This window comes from Melanostigma gelatinosum (assembly GCF_949748355.1).
Source record: "Melanostigma gelatinosum genome assembly, chromosome: 15".
Classification (NCBI taxonomy): Eukaryota; Metazoa; Chordata; class Actinopteri; order Perciformes; family Zoarcidae; genus Melanostigma; species Melanostigma gelatinosum.
Window position 1 is genome coordinate 10,907,880 of NC_136648.1, and position 18,010 is coordinate 10,925,889.

At 46.4% G+C, this 18,010-nt stretch overlaps 1 protein-coding gene across 1 annotated transcript in view; it reads right to left on the minus strand.

Moving 5' to 3' along the window:
- Nucleotides 1-647: 647 nt before the first annotated feature.
- LOC306789331 (3',5'-cyclic-AMP phosphodiesterase 4B-like) overlaps nt 648-18,010 on the minus strand; it is a 44,714-nt gene continuing 27,351 nt past the window's right edge. The window contains exons 9-18 of the mRNA XM_079285232.1: nt 13,446-13,558; nt 6,738-6,831; nt 5,183-5,400; nt 4,990-5,088; nt 4,431-4,595; nt 3,968-4,067; nt 3,629-3,783; nt 3,380-3,502; nt 3,089-3,271; nt 648-2,990 (exon numbers count right to left, since the gene is read on the minus strand). Of these exons, the coding sequence (XP_079141358.1) occupies nt 2,634-2,990; nt 3,089-3,271; nt 3,380-3,502; nt 3,629-3,783; nt 3,968-4,067; nt 4,431-4,595; nt 4,990-5,088; nt 5,183-5,400; nt 6,738-6,831; nt 13,446-13,558 (1,607 nt within the window). The 3' untranslated portion in view covers nt 648-2,633. The remainder of the gene's footprint in view (nt 2,991-3,088; nt 3,272-3,379; nt 3,503-3,628; nt 3,784-3,967; nt 4,068-4,430; nt 4,596-4,989; nt 5,089-5,182; nt 5,401-6,737; nt 6,832-13,445; nt 13,559-18,010) is intronic.

The window sequence follows — 18,010 nt, forward strand, 5'->3', positions numbered from 1 at the left end:
AACAAGCAGTGCTCTGTACCTCAGGACCTGAGCTCAGAGCTAATGGCAATAAAAAGTATTTTGGAGTATTGATCAAGGATTATCAACCCAATAGAGAAAATCGAAATAGCTGCAGCAGAGCCGTTGCTTTTACACAATATGAGCAGTGAAGAGTAGATTTCATCAGTAAGTGTCTTCCCTCCTGTTTTGTTGAACTTACTCACTAAACACAATCTTTAAATGCCTCTCCGGCCGCGTGCCAGTTTTACCCAGCAGGACCTCCTGTTGATCACGTATTCCAGATGCTTATCTGCTCGGGTCAAGGTGCTCGCAGCCATGGGAGAGTGAGTGCCCTGAGGGCCCTGCACATAGCATCGCTATCTCTACCCTTCCTGTTTACATTGCTGGCTGGCAGTTACTGAACTCAATTTAGAGGGAAGTCTTGTCAGTGGTGTCACTGCAGGGAAGTGATTGTCATTTCCACCTGGTTTTTCCCTCAGAGTTGCAAAACTGGAACCATGACGTCAATAAAACCAGAGCAGTCTTTATTGTTGTAATTACTGACAGAAATTCCATCAGGTTGCTAAAAGGTCACGGATCATTTTATATTTGTATATAAAAATATGCTTTCTTTGCTAATGTTATCCAATAATACACAGACGAGAAAATTCTGTAATACATGCCCATTTTATTAATCCGATAGAAAACATTTGTTGAGCACAACATACACCATTTTACCATATAATGTGAGGAAAAACACTGAAAAAATATATTTGGAACAATGCAATATATTCCAGCAAATATTCCTATAGCTGTACAATGACCAGTCACTGTACACAAAATACTGCAGTAAATATCCAGCCTTCATCATCCACCAGGAACAAAAGAAAAAGAACAAAGGCCAGACGTCTTCTCCACCACACCAGCTGCGGTGGCTTCGGACTGTTCACAATTCTCTGGCTAGAATTTCAAAATAAAACATCTCAAATGATCAAAATTGAGCTGCATAACTTCATGTCACGGTCGTATAGCAAAACGGCTCGCTGAATACAATAAAACAGAACCACCAGACAAGTTCACTCAAACTGTGATTTTATACTTGGTAGTGCATATAAATAATAACAAATATACAGGAAATATTAACAATCAATATCATCATATACAAGGAGAAAGATAATAAATAGTGTTACAAACAGCTGAAGGGTCGGCACAACACAGCTGGGTGCAACAAGATTGTGCAACTCTGTTTACATACACACACACACACACACACACACACACACACACACACACACGCCGGAGGTATCGTGTCATGGCACGATATTGGCACCCCCCCCCCCCACCCTTTATTGTGAAGGTTGCACCTTACATTGTGGTACCTTTAAGGTAGTGTTGGACAGATCAGCAACCAGCTGCAAACTGTCGACATATTCAAAGTGCTGGAATAAAAACTACAAGATACAATTATTATATCACTAACAGGTGTCTTTTTAAAATGTGCACACATTCTTACAGTCACTCAAAACGAGTCACGCCTGAAGCCTATTCATAAGAATGCTGTTAACACAACAGGTCTGTGTGAGCTGACGAAACGGGGGGGATTACAAGGAAACAGATTTCTAACCTTTATGTGAGATATTTATGGTGAAATTCACGAAATAAATTGGCTTTCATTTGCCTGAACTCTTCAAACTTCTGACCAGAAGTGAAACTGATCCCTGACATGTAGCAGTATGATTTGTTTCACGACTGACTATTCAAGCATTGAAATCATCAAAGTGCTTTCTTTACAGGATCTTTGGAGTTTGTTTTTGTTTCTCTTGAGAGGTTTTTGGACTCAAAAATACAAAATGCTTTTTTTTTTACATTTTCAAAGAATTAAATTGCTGATGAAATTAATTATTGGAGAAAAAAACCCAAACATGTTTGACATGTTTACTTTAATGTCTCTTTGTCCGATGCCACAAAGTGCAAATTGTGCTGGGAAGTCGTCTGATTTTAGAAATACATCCACTGAACAAGCTTATACTATTGCCAGAACACGAGGAAGACTGTGTGAGAGAAACGTGTCCTTATTGTAGAAAAGTTGACACATTTGACAGCTACATGAACGAGTTCAATAAATTATAAAAACAGTTACAAAAAGAAACGGTTGTAAAAAAAAAAAAAAAAGGCACACAACTTTTTTTTTTTTTTTAAGTGTTAGAAAAAAAACTACTTGGGTACAAATAACTTGCCGAAGAGTAGTTTTTGGTTGGACATCTTACCAGATGGCATCCCATCCCGACACAATACAAATAATTAAAATGAACATAAAAAAACGTCCTGAAGTGCAAGTTTGGAATTGTTACTCGTCCCAGTACACGGACACATATTGTCCTCCTTCTTTGTCTGTGAGATTCAGCCCTGCCTCTGCAGTCTGACGGTGGTCCCTTCTTTAAAGAACACACCTCTTCCGGCTCCCTTCTCGGGGGCTCAAAACAAACTGCCAAAGGGGTTTCCAAGCCTCATTTGCACGGGTGCCCAACATTCAGTCAGGCCCTCTTTGCCAGGCAGCTCCAAAAGAGCGACATTGCAGGATTGCTCTACTGCAATTAAATGATTTCAGCCAAAACAGCAAAACATGCTGCGCTCTGAGAACACCATCCGTTCAGCTATGTTTCCGCAGGTGAGACGTCACACGTCATTTCAACCCCGTCCTGATCGGAGGCGTGTTGTTGGGGTATCACACTGACAGTCATCTCCATCACGGAGCTCTCCCCGTCAACACCCTGGTCATCCAGCGTCAGCTCAAACTGAAATTTACTCGCCACAGGTCCCCCCTCCACCTCCTCAAGCGAGCCGCCCTCCCCGTCACTGGAGTCGAACGGAGGGGAGGGACTCTGGGGGATCATGCTCTGGTACCAGTTCCTGTTGTCCTCCAGTGTGTCCAGGATGTCCTGGGCGTCGGGGTGGACCAGGTCGGCCCACGTCTCCCACAGAGGGTGGACAATATAATCGATGAAACCAACCTAGAAAAGATTTTTTTTAAAAAGAGAGAATGTCAGTAACATGAAAAAACAACAACAACACAATTCTATTTTTGGAGCTAAATGTGCGTCTTCTCTACCTGTGTTCTCTCCACCGACGCTGTGTGTTTGTCGCACATCGGACTGATCTCCATTCCCCGTTCTCTCTCCCTGTCTCCCTGGTGGAAAAACTCATTCATGATCCTGTCTGTCCATTGCCGGTACAGATCCAGAGGCTTGGTCGGGTTGCTCAGGTCCGCACAGTGAACCATGTTACGCAAAACCTGCAAAGACAACAACAAAAAAATGAAATAAATAAATCCACATTCGTGCCTCTCTTTCTTGTGTGCCAAAGTGTCTGCATCATGTGGGTGCACTGGCATGCTTCTTACCTGCATCCTGTCGGTGTGGTTGTCCAACAGCAGAACTCCAGAGCTCGTCACTTTCTTGGTTTCCACCATCGTCTTCAGATTAGCTAGCAGGCTCATGTGTTTCGACATGTCAGTTGCCAACACCTGGAGGAGAGAAAGACACAGAGAACCATGTAAGAAATAATTTAAGAGGGAAGCAATAAAGCAGTCAAGACATCACCCTGAAAGCTAAAACTCGGATCAGACAGATGTGCGGACAGTTTTCCTCACCATGTCGATGACCATCGTCCGGTGCGTCTGCCTCTGTTTCTTGGTGAGGTTCTGGAAGATGTCGCAGTTGTCCCCCTGCAGCAGTTTGAAACCCACAGCCAGGTGGTGGTTCTCCAGCACCGACTCATCGTTGTACATGAGAGCCAGCTCGGAGTCTAAAAGGCAGAGGAGGGAGGGGAAGAAAGAAATTAAATTGGCGCTCTAGCGTTTTAAACTGAGGTCAGGTAACCATGCACTCTCTAAAAACCCACATTTTTGCCTTTGGAGCCAGATCCCATGAAACCATGCAAATATTTCTGTCGACTAAACGGACGAGAAGTGACAGTAAAGCGGACTCACTGGTGTTGATGAGGAACTGGTTTGACACTCCTGGGTGGTCCACGTCGTGAATGGCTGCAGCAAAAATGGCTGCCAAGATCTCCAGATCTGTGAAGACCGCCTGTGTTGGAAGAGAAGGAAGAAAAATAAGAAGAAATTAACTTCACAGTCAGTAAACTGGCCAAACAAGGGAAGGTATCAGACAATTGTTTGAGGCCGATACCTCCATGACTCATCCTTCCTGGCATGCACTTTCTGGGGCATGCCAGTATTAGTTACGACACTTCCAGTCACTTCATTAAAGCATAACAAAGAGCTTGAGAAACAGCTGCAGGCAATGGTTGACAAACTTTAATGGTGCCACATGTCAATCATACAAGTAAACAGAAGGTAACTAACTACGTGTCAATTTGGCAGCAACAAACAGCAAAGATATGCCAAACTTTGTTACTAAAAAAAATGGTGACATTGCACAGTGACTTACATCCAGTGCAGGCGTTGACAGGAGGATGTGTGTGGACTGGGCTACGTCAGCGGCGTGCAGGCTGTTGTGGTAAGCCATGTCGGAGTGATAGTGGTCCTCCAAGGTCAGCATGAACGTCACAAAGGTGTCGGTTGGAATCTTGAACGTCCTCATCAGGTCTCGCTCCTGCATACGACAGAGGAAGAAGTGTGTCAGCATCTCCTAGAAGTGGATGTTTTTCCGCCAGCAGACTAGTGATCGGACCTTAAAAAAATCGATCCCTAAACCGGATTTAGCAAATCGTGAATCGCACATTACTGAAGAGGCTGAATATGAAAACAGTTTGCCCTCCTGCCAGGCTGATTCACAGCTAGAAATCAATTTCAAGAGTGCTAATGTCCCGGTAGCAGATGTCCCTGTAGCGATGCTGACAGCTGAACGTAGCAGAGAACATACTGCACAAGCTGACGCCTTCTATAGAAGCATGTGTTTGTGAACGCTTTCGTGCTTCTTCTCATGAGCTCTCTCTGACTGGACGATGAGGAGGAAGATGAGGAGGCTGAAGAGGCAAGGCACTGACCTGAAAGATGGAGTACATGATGCACGTGAGCGGTCGGTTGTGGGAGTGCTCGGTCACTTTGAAGATATTTAGGCCCCATTTGTTTATGTCCTCCAGGTCCTGTTCGAGGATAGACGAGACAAAGTGTTTCAGCCAATCGCACAACTTTCATGTTATATCTTTTGTTTCGCTTAACAACCCGCCAATCGCTTACCTTCGACAGCAGTTCCTCCTGGTCCGTCTTGACCCCAAAGCGGTTGCTGGTGGTTCCAGGGATGCTGGGTGTGTGGCTGACCTTCCTCACCCCACTGATGTGAGTCATCATCCCACCCGGTTGCTGCTGTTGCTGCTGCTGCTGCTTTTGGCCCTGTCTCCTCTTCCTTTCCCTCGACTTAGGAACTGGACACGGAAGTTCCAAATCATTATGCTTGTCTGCAGAAGAGAGAAATAGAAGTCACAAAATAAGAACAACAAAAGATTTAAAAAAAGAAACTTTTCAGTTACTCCAAGGACAAAAACAAAATAAGCTCGGGTTTGTTGTATCAGCCTCCTGGCTTGTCCTGAGTAAACAAAGTTAACACGGGGAGATAGTTGACCTCTCACACCTACGTGGCAACACATTAAAGCGGCACTGACAGTTGCTTAATTAGCAAGCAATCCTTCAGTTACAGTTAACTTTGCTAAAAATAAATTCCTCTTGACGGTGAAAAAGCTAAATGCTTTCAAGAAGTGATATGTGACAATGCTCCGGTGGCCTGTGCATTCTGAGAAACAGAGCCCCGATGTAACAAGAACAACACACGGAGTCATGGCTGCTGGCTCACATTCGGCCAAAATGTTCATGTCATACTGTATTTCTTCGTTAGTATGCAGGTGTGTTTTGGTTCATGTGATTGAGTTTCTCTGCTGGCTGAATGAGATTCTCACGCAGCCGACGGTGTGTGAGAACGCAAGACTCCCTCGGTCTGAATTTGTGCACCACATACACCGCAGCGAGAGAAGAATATCTCGGCTGCATCCTCCGCAAAGCGCAGGAAGACACAAAATGATCTCACTACAGGTGTTAGCTGCAATACAGACGACAACGAAACCACGAAGCTTCAAAGACGAGCGTCTCTCTGCGCTCGTCTCTATCGTGCAGCGATCTCGCTCGCTGCACCACCTCTATTGTTAGGAGAGGTACGGTTTCTTCACAATGCATCCAGCCTCTCTTCCCTTTTAGGCTTCGCTGTTTCCCGAGGCGAGAAGATGGAGGCGTGTTAACAAGCAAGAGGAGAACATTTGTCTGCACACAGCCCAGATAAGCTGGCTGGTCTGGGCTGTGTGCTGGTGGTGAGTCGGATGGGAAGGTGGGAAACTGGCTGGCCGCGAGTCACGAAACGCTGCCGGGCTTTTTGAGAGACGAGGAAACACGGCTGTCCTCCAGATGAATAATGCATGATGGCACCGTGTGCACACAAACAAATCTCCCTCTTCCCCGCTCATTGCCCCTGATCCCTCCAGAGGGAAGTCTTCCCCGAGTATAAGCACCCCCTCCCTCTCCACATCGCTCTGCAGTCAGAGCGAGGGGACTCTCCCCCCCCCACCCCCCCACCAGACCAGATCAGACTGGTTTGAGAGCAGTGGAGCAGACTAACTACGATTTTCTTTGGGTAACCTCTGACGCATATAAGACTGTACGTGTCATTACTGAAGGATAACGGCACATTTAAGTGTGTTGCACTTCTGCAAATTAGAATTTGTGTCTGAATAAGTGCTGCAGTGCTCACCTAGGAAGGTGTTGGAGATGTACTCGGAAACTTGGTTGCCTGAGCGACTCATCTCAGACAGGTGGCTTAGCTCCCGGTTCAGCATCCTCTTGAACTGGAGACACAGAGATAGAAAAAAGAAATACATAAGGTTAAATGATCTTTACAAGGTTTCCGAGCAAAGGAATAAAGCACTTCCTGTTATTTTCCACTGTCCCATGAGAACACGGCCTCTGTTTCTTAATGCGCCATATAAGGTCAGTGTTTATGTCTTCTTGGTCCTGGCTTGAATAAGCCACGAAGACAATTGACTGCCGAGCATTTCAACAACAAACACATTATATACAAATAACAACAATATACAGAATACATTGTCATCATTTTTATGTTTATGAGTGTTTCCAGGGAATCAAACACATCCAAGTGTGCAATCAAAACAGATATCTCACCAGCTACAGTGAAAACACCTGAATATACAGTATGTGCACACACACACACACACACACACACACACACACACACACACACACACACACACACACACACGTCCCATCTTTGCCAACTCTCCTCTGAGACACACCTTGATGTATCCCCAGGACACAGAGAACAGGTAGTTGGCCTCAGGCATGGTGCTGAGCTGTGCTGAGCTGTGCTGCCCCTGGCGCTCCCCAGCAGAAGCCCTGTATGCTCCTCTCTGAGTGGACCCCCAAGGCTGAGCTCAGCCCTACAACCTGAAGCACAAAGCGCCACCAAATCCCCGCCTTCCAGCGGTCGACTGCGGTAAAAGTGCCCCAGCTGAAGGTCTAGAGAGGGGCTGTGGCGGACCCCCACATCGCTATCCAAATGCGCCTCCTCGTAGCGTCGCCCCGCTGTTTTCCAGGACTGCAAGCCGTTGGCGAGAGTGATGGAATCCCCCTGGTTGCAATCAATATTTCCTTTGCTTTTCTTCGGTTCTCACTGCTTCTGTCCGTCTCTCTAAACCTCCTTATTCTCCTGCCACCATCCAAATGGCATCCAGTGACATGCAGGGGGGGAAATCCAGCCTTCCCAAGCCCGGATTTAGCAAGGCAGGGAGGAAGGGCAGGCTGGTAGACAGAGGGAGAAAGGAAACGAGGGATAGAGGGGGGGGGGGGGGGGGGGGGGGGGCGTTGAGCGCTAGCTGTAGAATCTCCTGTGGCAGACTGATGGATTCTCTCTCTCTCTTTGCCTCCCACCCTCGCTAAACATTGAGCCATGCACAGCACTGCAGATAATCGGAGTTTGGAGAATCCCCCCACATCTTTCTCTCCGTCTCTAGCTTCCTCCCTCACTCCTGAGCTTCTCTGCAAACCCCCTCCCACGGTCTCTTTCAGCCCTCCCCAACTCGGATTCCCTCCCTTCCCGATTGGCTCTCCTTGCTCAGTAATGCAGAACAGATCCGACGCATACTGCGCAATGTGAGGCTTCAAAGCGTTTATCACGTGGATGAGGAGATGCCGCGTATCCATTTACCAGATTGGGGTGAAGTCTTTATTTTTGCACATTGCATGAACTGCTGTACACGATCCAGTTCATATTCATTCCAGTACATTTTAAAGACCTGTTCTTGTTCTCAATGTCAGCTATTGTCTCCCCCAACTGAGGTGATCGGAGACAAACGGATGAGAGTTTTCAGTCTGCCGCCCACTAGAGGACCACCAATTGCACGTCAACCTGAACGCCATGGCAACAGAGTCACGTGGCCCATGCCATCGTTCTCACGGTGGTCCCCCCCCCCCCCCTCCTATAAACTCATTGCATCACTTCACACACAACCATGTACAACACACAAGCTGTAGCAGAGAAGCACTGGATTGACACAACTGGGCTCGGCATTGCAAAAGCACACAATCAAGGACACAGCTTCTGTTACAGAAGGCAGATTCTGATGCTAAATAGCTTTTCTTGTCAACAAAGAGAAGCAGTAACGCAAAATCACACCCTAATCTGTATAATGAATGCAATGGGATATGGTGCAATCAAACCTTCAGGGCTGTTTTACTTCGTACAATGGGGTCCTTTCCCTTCTGATCTCAACAGCTGTCTAGGCCAAGCAGACTGCTAACATCTGCTTGACTGAATACCACTATTCAAAGCATGGGCTGCTTTTAAATCCCCCAACTGCCAGAGGCGCTCCATAAAAATCAAAGAGAGCTCATAAGGACAAAATAAATGTGAGCTTGGAATGCGAAGACTTTATTCCATTGAAAGGGAGCTTGTAATTGATTCTTCAAAGCAGCGGAGCAGCATGGATTTAAGTGACCTCTCGGAAAGAAATCAGCCACAGAGACACATTTCAGTCACCCGGGGTCATCAGGTGCAGCTCAGACGCACAGCATGATGACCGGTCAATGAGTGTGTTCAGGACAGAAGATTACTCAATGCATGGCGTGAACTCATACATCCTTTTACGTCAGCAAAGTGGGCTCACACGGAGCTTAGGCAACCTCGAGAAGTTTCATTCACTCAAAAAAAACAACCTTGTGGTTAGTTCTCAGAAGATGATGAGCGGATGCCTCATACACTTTGAATATTCAAAGTAGGCGCACAGTGGAGTCACTGTCTCGCAGTGTGGCAATGCTAACGAACTCATTTACATGAACACAAAATGTGTCAAAAGTGTTTTTAATAAAGCTAAATATGCCGCCACACCACTTGTTTAGTCTTACTGGCCGGAATCCAAACAAGCAAAGAAATTCTCAATGCAGTGAGTAAAATAAAGCAAATTAAACTCAACATTTAACCATGCTCTTCAAAGAAACGACCGCTGATCAAATGAATGAAAGAATACATTTTTTTATGAATGACTTCATGTATAACACGCTCTCTATATGGCAGACCACGCGCTCACAGAACAATGCAAGCGGCTCGAAAACTAACTCACCTTTTTCAAGCTTGTAAGCATGCCAAAGTTTTGCATCTGATTTTCAGAGCATAGTCCCATTGTCACTTCACACAAGCCAAAATAAATCCTGGTAACTTTCACGAAAAAAAAAACAACTGTTGGTCTGAGGCCTGCTTCCTCCCTCGATTCTCTTTTCTGAAGTGGAGTCAGGCAGGAAACATATAGCGACTTGACTGACTGGCCTAACAAAAGGTCGATAGCTCCTCCCTCCAACACAGGCCTGAATATGTGTCACCACCTACTTCCCTAACTTGAGAGTAATTTAGTCCGTTTACTGGCAGACATCCCGCTTCCTAACAATGGCCTCAGGCACCAAACAACTAACACACCTGAGTTCATCACTGAAAAGTCCCAGAAAACGTGTTGAGCACACAGTCAGCCCTGCGGCAAGAAAGTCAAATGGACAAGTTTACAAGCTCAGTTCTCACAGCACACTTTGAACTTGACTGGAGCAGAACAGAGACGGAGAGGACTGCGTATCGCAATACCTCTGCTGTGCAATCTGACAAAGTCCAGAGTGATCCAATGCTGCCTCTGTCCCACGCGTGGATGTTTACAGTGCCAACACACGGTGGATGATACCCAGCGAGTTTTCACAGTTCAGCAACATTAGAAAGAGGCATTTCCTAGAAGGTGAAAGCAGGTTTCATATTTACCTTCCGAAGGCTTATTTTCCATGATATCAGCAGATTTCAGAGGTAAAACCTTTCAATTACAAGTGGGCACCAAAATCACAACAGCAGCTTGTCTGATCTGCTCACCACCCTTTCAGTCAAACTGAATCACAACACTGTAATTTAATGTCCATTACCGCTGCAGCAGCTACAGACCCACCGCTACATCTGCTTCAATCATTTTGTCTTTTTTTTCCCCCCCTCTGAAGACGGCAGTGCTTTAAAAGTTGAAGTGACCACACGTGAGTTAAAGTTTCCTACTCGCTCGCACGCTAACCCGCAAAGCGCTACGCTCCTCTTAACTGGATTCAGATGGCAGTGTTTGTCCAAGGCCGTCACCAGCATCGGCATTGGAAGTGTGGCGAGGCCAATGACAGTGAGGGTGCAGGGGAGCCGCTCCCACGCTCTGAGGTCACAGCGACCAGGTTGGCGGTCAGCAGGGTGTGTGGTCCCCCGTCGCCCCGGGAACACCTGTGCCCTTGGACACCCAATGTGGAGACACCCTGGGTTTGATCGTGGGCTCGATTACATCCTCTGGTTCCGAAAAAGAAAACGGGTTCTTTGTCAAAACATCACGTCATTTAAACGCTGGAAAGCAGCAAAAGTCTGCAGATGCTGCATCAACGGTGCAATGATGAAATGATTTTGCAAGCGGACCAACAAAGGATTTCTTTCCCTCCCTGTACAATTGCACAACGATGTAGAACACTGCCGAATCTTAACTGTACATCATAAACTATTGACCCCCTCTCAAGACGTTGGTCAACAATGCTTAGCGGTGCTGCTGGGTCATACTGGGAGGACTCTGACTCAGGGTGAACAATGTGCCCGGCCTGCCTGACCGAGTGGATGTGCTAGTGTGCGTCTGCAGGGCCTTGTGCTCATTGTCTCGACAGTCCCAGTGACGCTTGGTTGGCTGTAAAGACTCAACCTGGCTGCACATGGCCAAAGCAAAGCTATTGTTGTCGGGGAGCAAGGGAGCAGAGACAGCGAGGAGGGGGGGGGATGGCCTCGGGAAATAAAGAGACAGGAAACTGGTGTCACGGTCACAGTCACCCGTTACGGTCCGACAACACCCCTCCCCCTCCCAATCCGCCCTCAGACCACAGTGTAGAATACAGACGGAAATGGACAACACCACCCTGGGTGTTTATAATCTGACGCCGCCATACAGTCTCCACTGGCTGCGTGGGGGTTGAGTAATTCCGGGCACTGCATAGTAAGTTGGTTGAGCTTTTCACAAAGGAAATACGCACATAAAACGATCACCAAAGGGAAGTAATGAGTTCCAAACAGCTGCTTTGTGTTGCCTTGAAACACCACAAAGTGTTTATTTCGATTCACTCAACCAGGAAGCTGATTTCTGTTTTGTTTTTTAAAGATTCAAACCAACATGTTGTCACGCCAATTGATGAGAATGGATGAGTTGTCTTTTTAGCCACGCTAGCAGGGATAGCACCGTCTATATGTCTCGTGTTTTGCACAGATATTCATGGTGCCCAGAGGATGTTCCAACGATTTTGATCATTCCTACATCATCATCATCATCATGAGGTTAAAATATCTGTTCTGCAGTAAAATATCGATGTGGATTGCCATGAAATTTGCTACAGACATTCATGTCCCCCTGAGGACAAATGCAATAGCTTTAGTGATCCCGCAGCTCTCCATGGTAAATAACTGAATGTCTGCGAGGCTAATGAAATTACCATCAGACTCAGCTGTACTCATTTCTAACTAGCAAATGTTAGCACGCCAACACAATACACTAAGTTGGTGAACACTTGTCAACAAGAGTCACATCCAAAGCATAACGCCTGCTATTGTTCTGTTGGCATTTGTAGTTTCCCGACATGCTCGTTAAGTGAAATTATTATCCTACATTAATTGTTTTGACTCACCAAACTGCCAACCTGCAGTTAATTGGTATGCATTATATTGTTACATGCAATACTGTATGGCATCTATTGGCACAGAACATCAGCCATTATTTCAACACTACTTCCTTGTACATACACACCATAGCTGTGGCCCCCTTAACAGCTAGTGGGAGAATATTCATATCCCTAATTCTCTCTGTTAATCTCAAACTATAGTCCGGACAAACGGACGTCTGTCACTTAAGTGTGACCTTTTATGATGACGTCACTTGAAAAATTGGACCAATGTCCCACGGAGCCGAAATCCCCACATTTACATGAATGACAAATGCATCTGTGTGCAGTTGAATTCCTACTGCATGTGCATCTGAAGCTCAGCCCGGTAGTACAACACACCCAACGTCTCACATAGTTTGAATAAGGTAAAGACAGTGAAGCAGAACAGCCCTTTCCATGGAATACTGGGGATTATGCTATTTCAATGGGTCAGTCGTCATGTATGCAAAACATGGTTTTTACATTTCGTTATTACAGGAGATCCATAAACTGATGATGCCCGTACACGACCACAGAAAGGCTGTTACTTTGCAAGTGCGTCAATGTGGCAAACGTTTACATTTTGCATACACCGCAGGAATTGGCAACCACGATGCAACAAAGGCTAATTGTACAGCCGTGTACGAGTCAGTCAGGTCACCGTAACAAGCTCAGTGTCGATAGCGTTCTACAGAATACACACTGTGATAACGATAATAATTCTGTAAAATTGAACAGTAGTTAGATCTGGGATTGAACCTTTGAAATAATCGTCTTTCCGACACACAACATATAGTGTAGGTGTGCTGTGTGCCTGTGGTCGTTGTCAGTGGATCGAGCAGGCAATGACGCAGTTAAACAAATAGTAAGAGCTTAAGTTGCACTTAAGGATGTGATCACAAGAGCATATCAGTGTTTATTTGTCAATTTGGAGATTAAACGCTTCCTATGCCAGTTGATTAAATTGTCTGACGTCTTGGAGTTTTGGAGGAGGCGCTACCTGACGTCGCTCTATACATGATGCATGATTCTGATCATCTAATTGTCTAAAACAAGAGACGCATAACATGCAGCTCAAATGGAAATCAAGTGTCATCCATTAGAGAGCATACGTGACTATTTAAAAGTCCCGTCATTGGACATGTGGATGTAAAAACTTGACAAATGCGCTGTTTGCACATATACATGGACTAATATGTGGGCTAAATTGTCCTACCTTGTTAGAGGCCATGTCGCTGACAGAGCGGTAGGTCTGGATGGTCTCCAACTGGTCCAGACACCAGTCCAGCTCCTCCATGGTCTCCATAGCCAGCTTCTGGTAGGACTCATCTGCCAACAGACACATGGACACGTATTCAGGCCCAAGAGGATCCATGTCCATAGCGGAGCCCCCCGACACCATGCGTGGAGGTCCGAGGGTCCCAGTGTGGCTTGATCTTACGGAGGACTGGCTCGCAGGACATCCGGGAGACGCAGAGGAAGAGGGGGAGGTGTGTACACACAGCTCCTTCATCTTATTACGCTCCTCCACCACCTCAGAGAGTTCGGACAAACTGAGGGCGAGAGTCACCGTTTGCAGACTCTCTCTCTGTAGTCTCCTTCTCTCCATAACCCCTCATTCCCTCGCTCTCGTGCGCTCCTCTAACCCCCTCCCACTCTGTCTGGCTCTCCCGGCCCACCCCCTCGCAGACTCTCTCATTTGCTCCCCCCCCCCTCTTAGTATCACTCTGACTCTGCTGAACAAGTGGTGTACAAACTGTCTGATGCCTCCTGCTGTCTGTGTCTGTGACCCCCCCCCCCCCCCCATTCAAACACATAAAAAGTATTTAAAAAAAATATTTGGGTGAAGAGACCAATTTGGCTGTTTGATCTTTATGATGCTCTGGACCCAAACAAATGAATCTCTGCATCTAATACACTAAAGCGATGAGGAGAAGAGGAAGAAGGGGACGGAGGGGAGTAAAAGATAAAAACCCACATTAACTTATTGAATGCACTTTGTCACTGCTGCAAAAGAAAATATGCTCCAACTCCCTCCACTCCCGATGACTTCCTTTCTGAAACATGCAGACCACTTCAAGGCTTCTCTCTGCTGAACTGCAGCCACACACACACACACACACACACACACACACACACACACACACACACACACACAGCTTCTCTCCTCTCTGAACCTCTCTGAGGGAGAAAGAAAATCCATATCAAAACAGCAAACTCGGTGTTTACACAAGAAACACGAGAGGCAAACTTTGACTCCCTGAATTTGGGGGCGACCAGGCCGGGGTCTCGCTGTGTGCCAAAGAAACCAAAGCGCTTCCTCTTTGGCCCTGAACTCGTGCAAAAACATGGAGCGGAATTACTGAATGGCGGAGGGACTGCTGAGGACAATCGTAGCCGTCATCCGAAGAAAGCGCTACGTCGTTAGCAGCTACGCCTCACATGTGGTCGGCCGCACGCTTCAGAAGGAAAACGGGGAGTTCATGAGAAATGCACCGAGATGATCGAACACAAGGAAACAAATTAAGAAGGATCATTCCCTGATATACCAGGAAGAATGTTGATTCTACAAATCTCTGCCCGGAGGGGAGTAAACGCTGAGCACATCTGGATCTCCCCACCTTCCTTTTTCTATGGAAAAGACTGATCTCTACTTCATAGGGCTTCACACATGGAATCAATTTACCCCATATGCTTAGCACAACAGGACAGCCAGCGTGCTGCTCCCCAATTTACGTCAATATAGTGGATCAAAGCACTTCAAAGCACAGTGATGGCGTACAGACTCTGAACCTGCGGGGTTTCACAAAGAACTCCAATGAAACCTCAGACACAATATGTGCAGTTGAGGAAACCTCCCACGACAGAACGTCATCAACATGATGACAGCGACTCTTCTGAAAGTCAAAGGGGAGTTGAGTTTCAACCGTTTAAACTAAACTGCGGCTATTAGAAATCATGCCACCGGTTCCTCGGATTACAGGAGCACGACTGCTAGCACGAGCCTCATTCCTCGGGTCAGTCCAATTTTCCTTTACTTGAGCTCCAGGTTGGAGAAATCAAAGAACCCCGGGCTATAATATACCGCTGGACGCCAAGCTTCGCGGTTCAAACTATTCACAGGAACCACTGGCATCCAAGCCGCATAAAAGTCAGTGACACGGAGCAGAAAGCACAGCGTCAAAGCAGCTCATGCACAAGGTGGTGAGCTGTTGAAATGGGGGATCCACCAACGTGCGGCCGTCTTGAGCCATAGGGGCAGGAGGTGTTGCCAAGAAGGTGCGACCACATCCTGTCCCCGTTTCCTCCAAAGAGAGCATATAGAGACATTATCTTAACAAGGAAGCCGTGAATCATCAAAGGCGTGGCTCGTCCACGCCGCATGTATGACCGGGACTCATGTCATTTTGAAGCTGGCGGCTGATTCACACGCAAACTCCAGAATCTGATGGCAGTAAAAAAATAAAAACTCAGATGTAGACTGAAGAAGAAAGATTTACTGATTTTGCTGTCTGGCTTCGTGCCACTCACCCACAGCAAGAACACTGAAGCAGAACTTCACATGTTCAACTGTTGCGTTTTCCGAAAAACGACAACAGCTGGATGCTTGAAAACAAAGCTATGCGCACGCACGCACGCAGGAGGAGTAGATGGGACTGCTGATTCTATCAGTGCCTCCGGTTGATCATGAATACTGTGCTAAATGTGCTGACAGACGTTTCACAATGTCACCAGTCAAAGGTGGGGTGAGCGTGACGCACTTTCAGTCTGAAAAAGCTGCTCCCAGACAGAGTGAGAGGTACTTTTCCAGCCTGTTTTTTCAGTGGAAGTCTATTTTTTCTTCTTCTTCGATGAGTCCTAATGCTTCGGCCATATGCTGGAGGCTGCCGAGAGGACAACAGACCTCAGTGTGCAGACAGACCCCGTCCGCCTCCCCTCTCTCCCCCTTTTCCCTCCAACTCTCCCCCCTAAAAGGGCCACAAACCGGCCTCTGTGAGAGCCATCAACTGCACCAGCGAGCAGGGCTGCGCTCAACATCCCCCCCCCCCATCTCCATTCCCGCCTGAAACACCTTCCGCTCGCTTCCACCTCACACTGCCCCTCTCTGTGCTCTCAACCTAACCCCCCCCCCCAAAAAAAAAACCTGCTTCCTTTGCTGTCTGGCTGAAATGTGGTGTGCAGAGCTGAACGGCCTCATCTATTACACCAATGACCGACAAGCTACAGATCCTTCACTGAAGTAAAAGTAATGAAAAAGTAATTTATTACAATTGTATTGATGCACTAATATGCAAGGGACATTGTAATGTTGTAGCTGATCAGGGAGATTGAATATGCTGTTGGGTAGTTCAATCCACAATACTATTATAACAGTGTATATTCTTTCATGTTTCGTATGTAAAATCCTAATCTGCAAAGTAATCAGTAACTGTAGCGGTCAAATACACGTAACATTATTTTTCCCCCTGAAATGAAGTCGAAACAAAAAGTTGAACACCAGAGGACTTCAAAACTGTTCACGAGTATGTACTTGCAACAGCAAGCATTTGTGTGTCAGCAGCATTACAGGTGTGACGTAAAGGTGAGATTGCTCACGACACACAGTATTTGTGTTTTCATGGGGAGTTTAACACCGTGACTCATATGGCGTCCGTCTTGTTTATTCATCCATATTTGACACGTTGGGAAATAATGAGGCTGGTGACAGCAGAGGGTCAATGAAAAAGACTCGAGTCATCCCAGTTAAGCTGTAAACCGCGTCGAGTCATCTGCATGTACGCTAAACACGCAGTCATCATCTTGACCGCATCACATCGTGAAAGAACAAAAAGCCACTTTCAAACAGACTCAGTGCCGTTTGTGTTTGACTTCACACCTCGCGTGACGCGGTGACAGAGAGGTGAATCACCTTTGTATCATCCCCGATGTACGTCACTTTACTCAGACGTTGAGAGAAAGAAAAAAAAGAGTTGAACAAGCAGAGAAAGAGAGCGAGAGAGAGAGAAAAGCACCTTAATTATATCAAATATCTGTCCATTCAGATCGCGACACAAAAGAGTTGTGTAATGTGAACAGTCAACTATGTACACACCTGGTGGAAAAATACTTGAATTTGATCCGTGACTTTCCTACTTGAATAAAACAAGCTTTGCTCTCGAGTCATGTAGTTTGCATCGTGTATTCAAAATAGTCACAGAATTAAAGCTTCCTTATTCAAACATGCTTCCCCACATAGTGTTATGTATAATTTAAAACAATAAACAAAATGTATGCAAGATGTGTTGTTTGGAGAATATAAGTGACTGCTGTGTGAGACATTTGATACACTAATAATCATAATGTAAGGAGAGGGGTGTGATGTTTAAAGGAACCTGTGGCGTGGTGGACATTTACAGTCGGCCCAGCCCCGAAACCACAACATCACACGTCGTCTTCTGTCACAGACAATCTCAACCATCTCTTCTGATTATGTCTCCTCCTAGTTTACAAGTGTGGCATAATCTCCTCACCTGTCAAAAACAAAAGGCTTCAACAGCGAAGTCAACAGACACACCGCTCATCAGGGCCTGTTTGACAGCTCCTTCACGATGCACCACAGAGCCGCGTTGGCACAGGCCGGCTTGAGGGATGGGCCGCAGCAAGCTTTTATGACTGTGCTGACGTCAATGACATAATTCAAATGCTTAACCAGGCTGCACGCTTCCAGCCTTCCAGATCCTCTGACTGCGAGCCTGGAAAACCCAACACGGATCCCAGCTGTGGAGCAGAGTAACTTCTGCA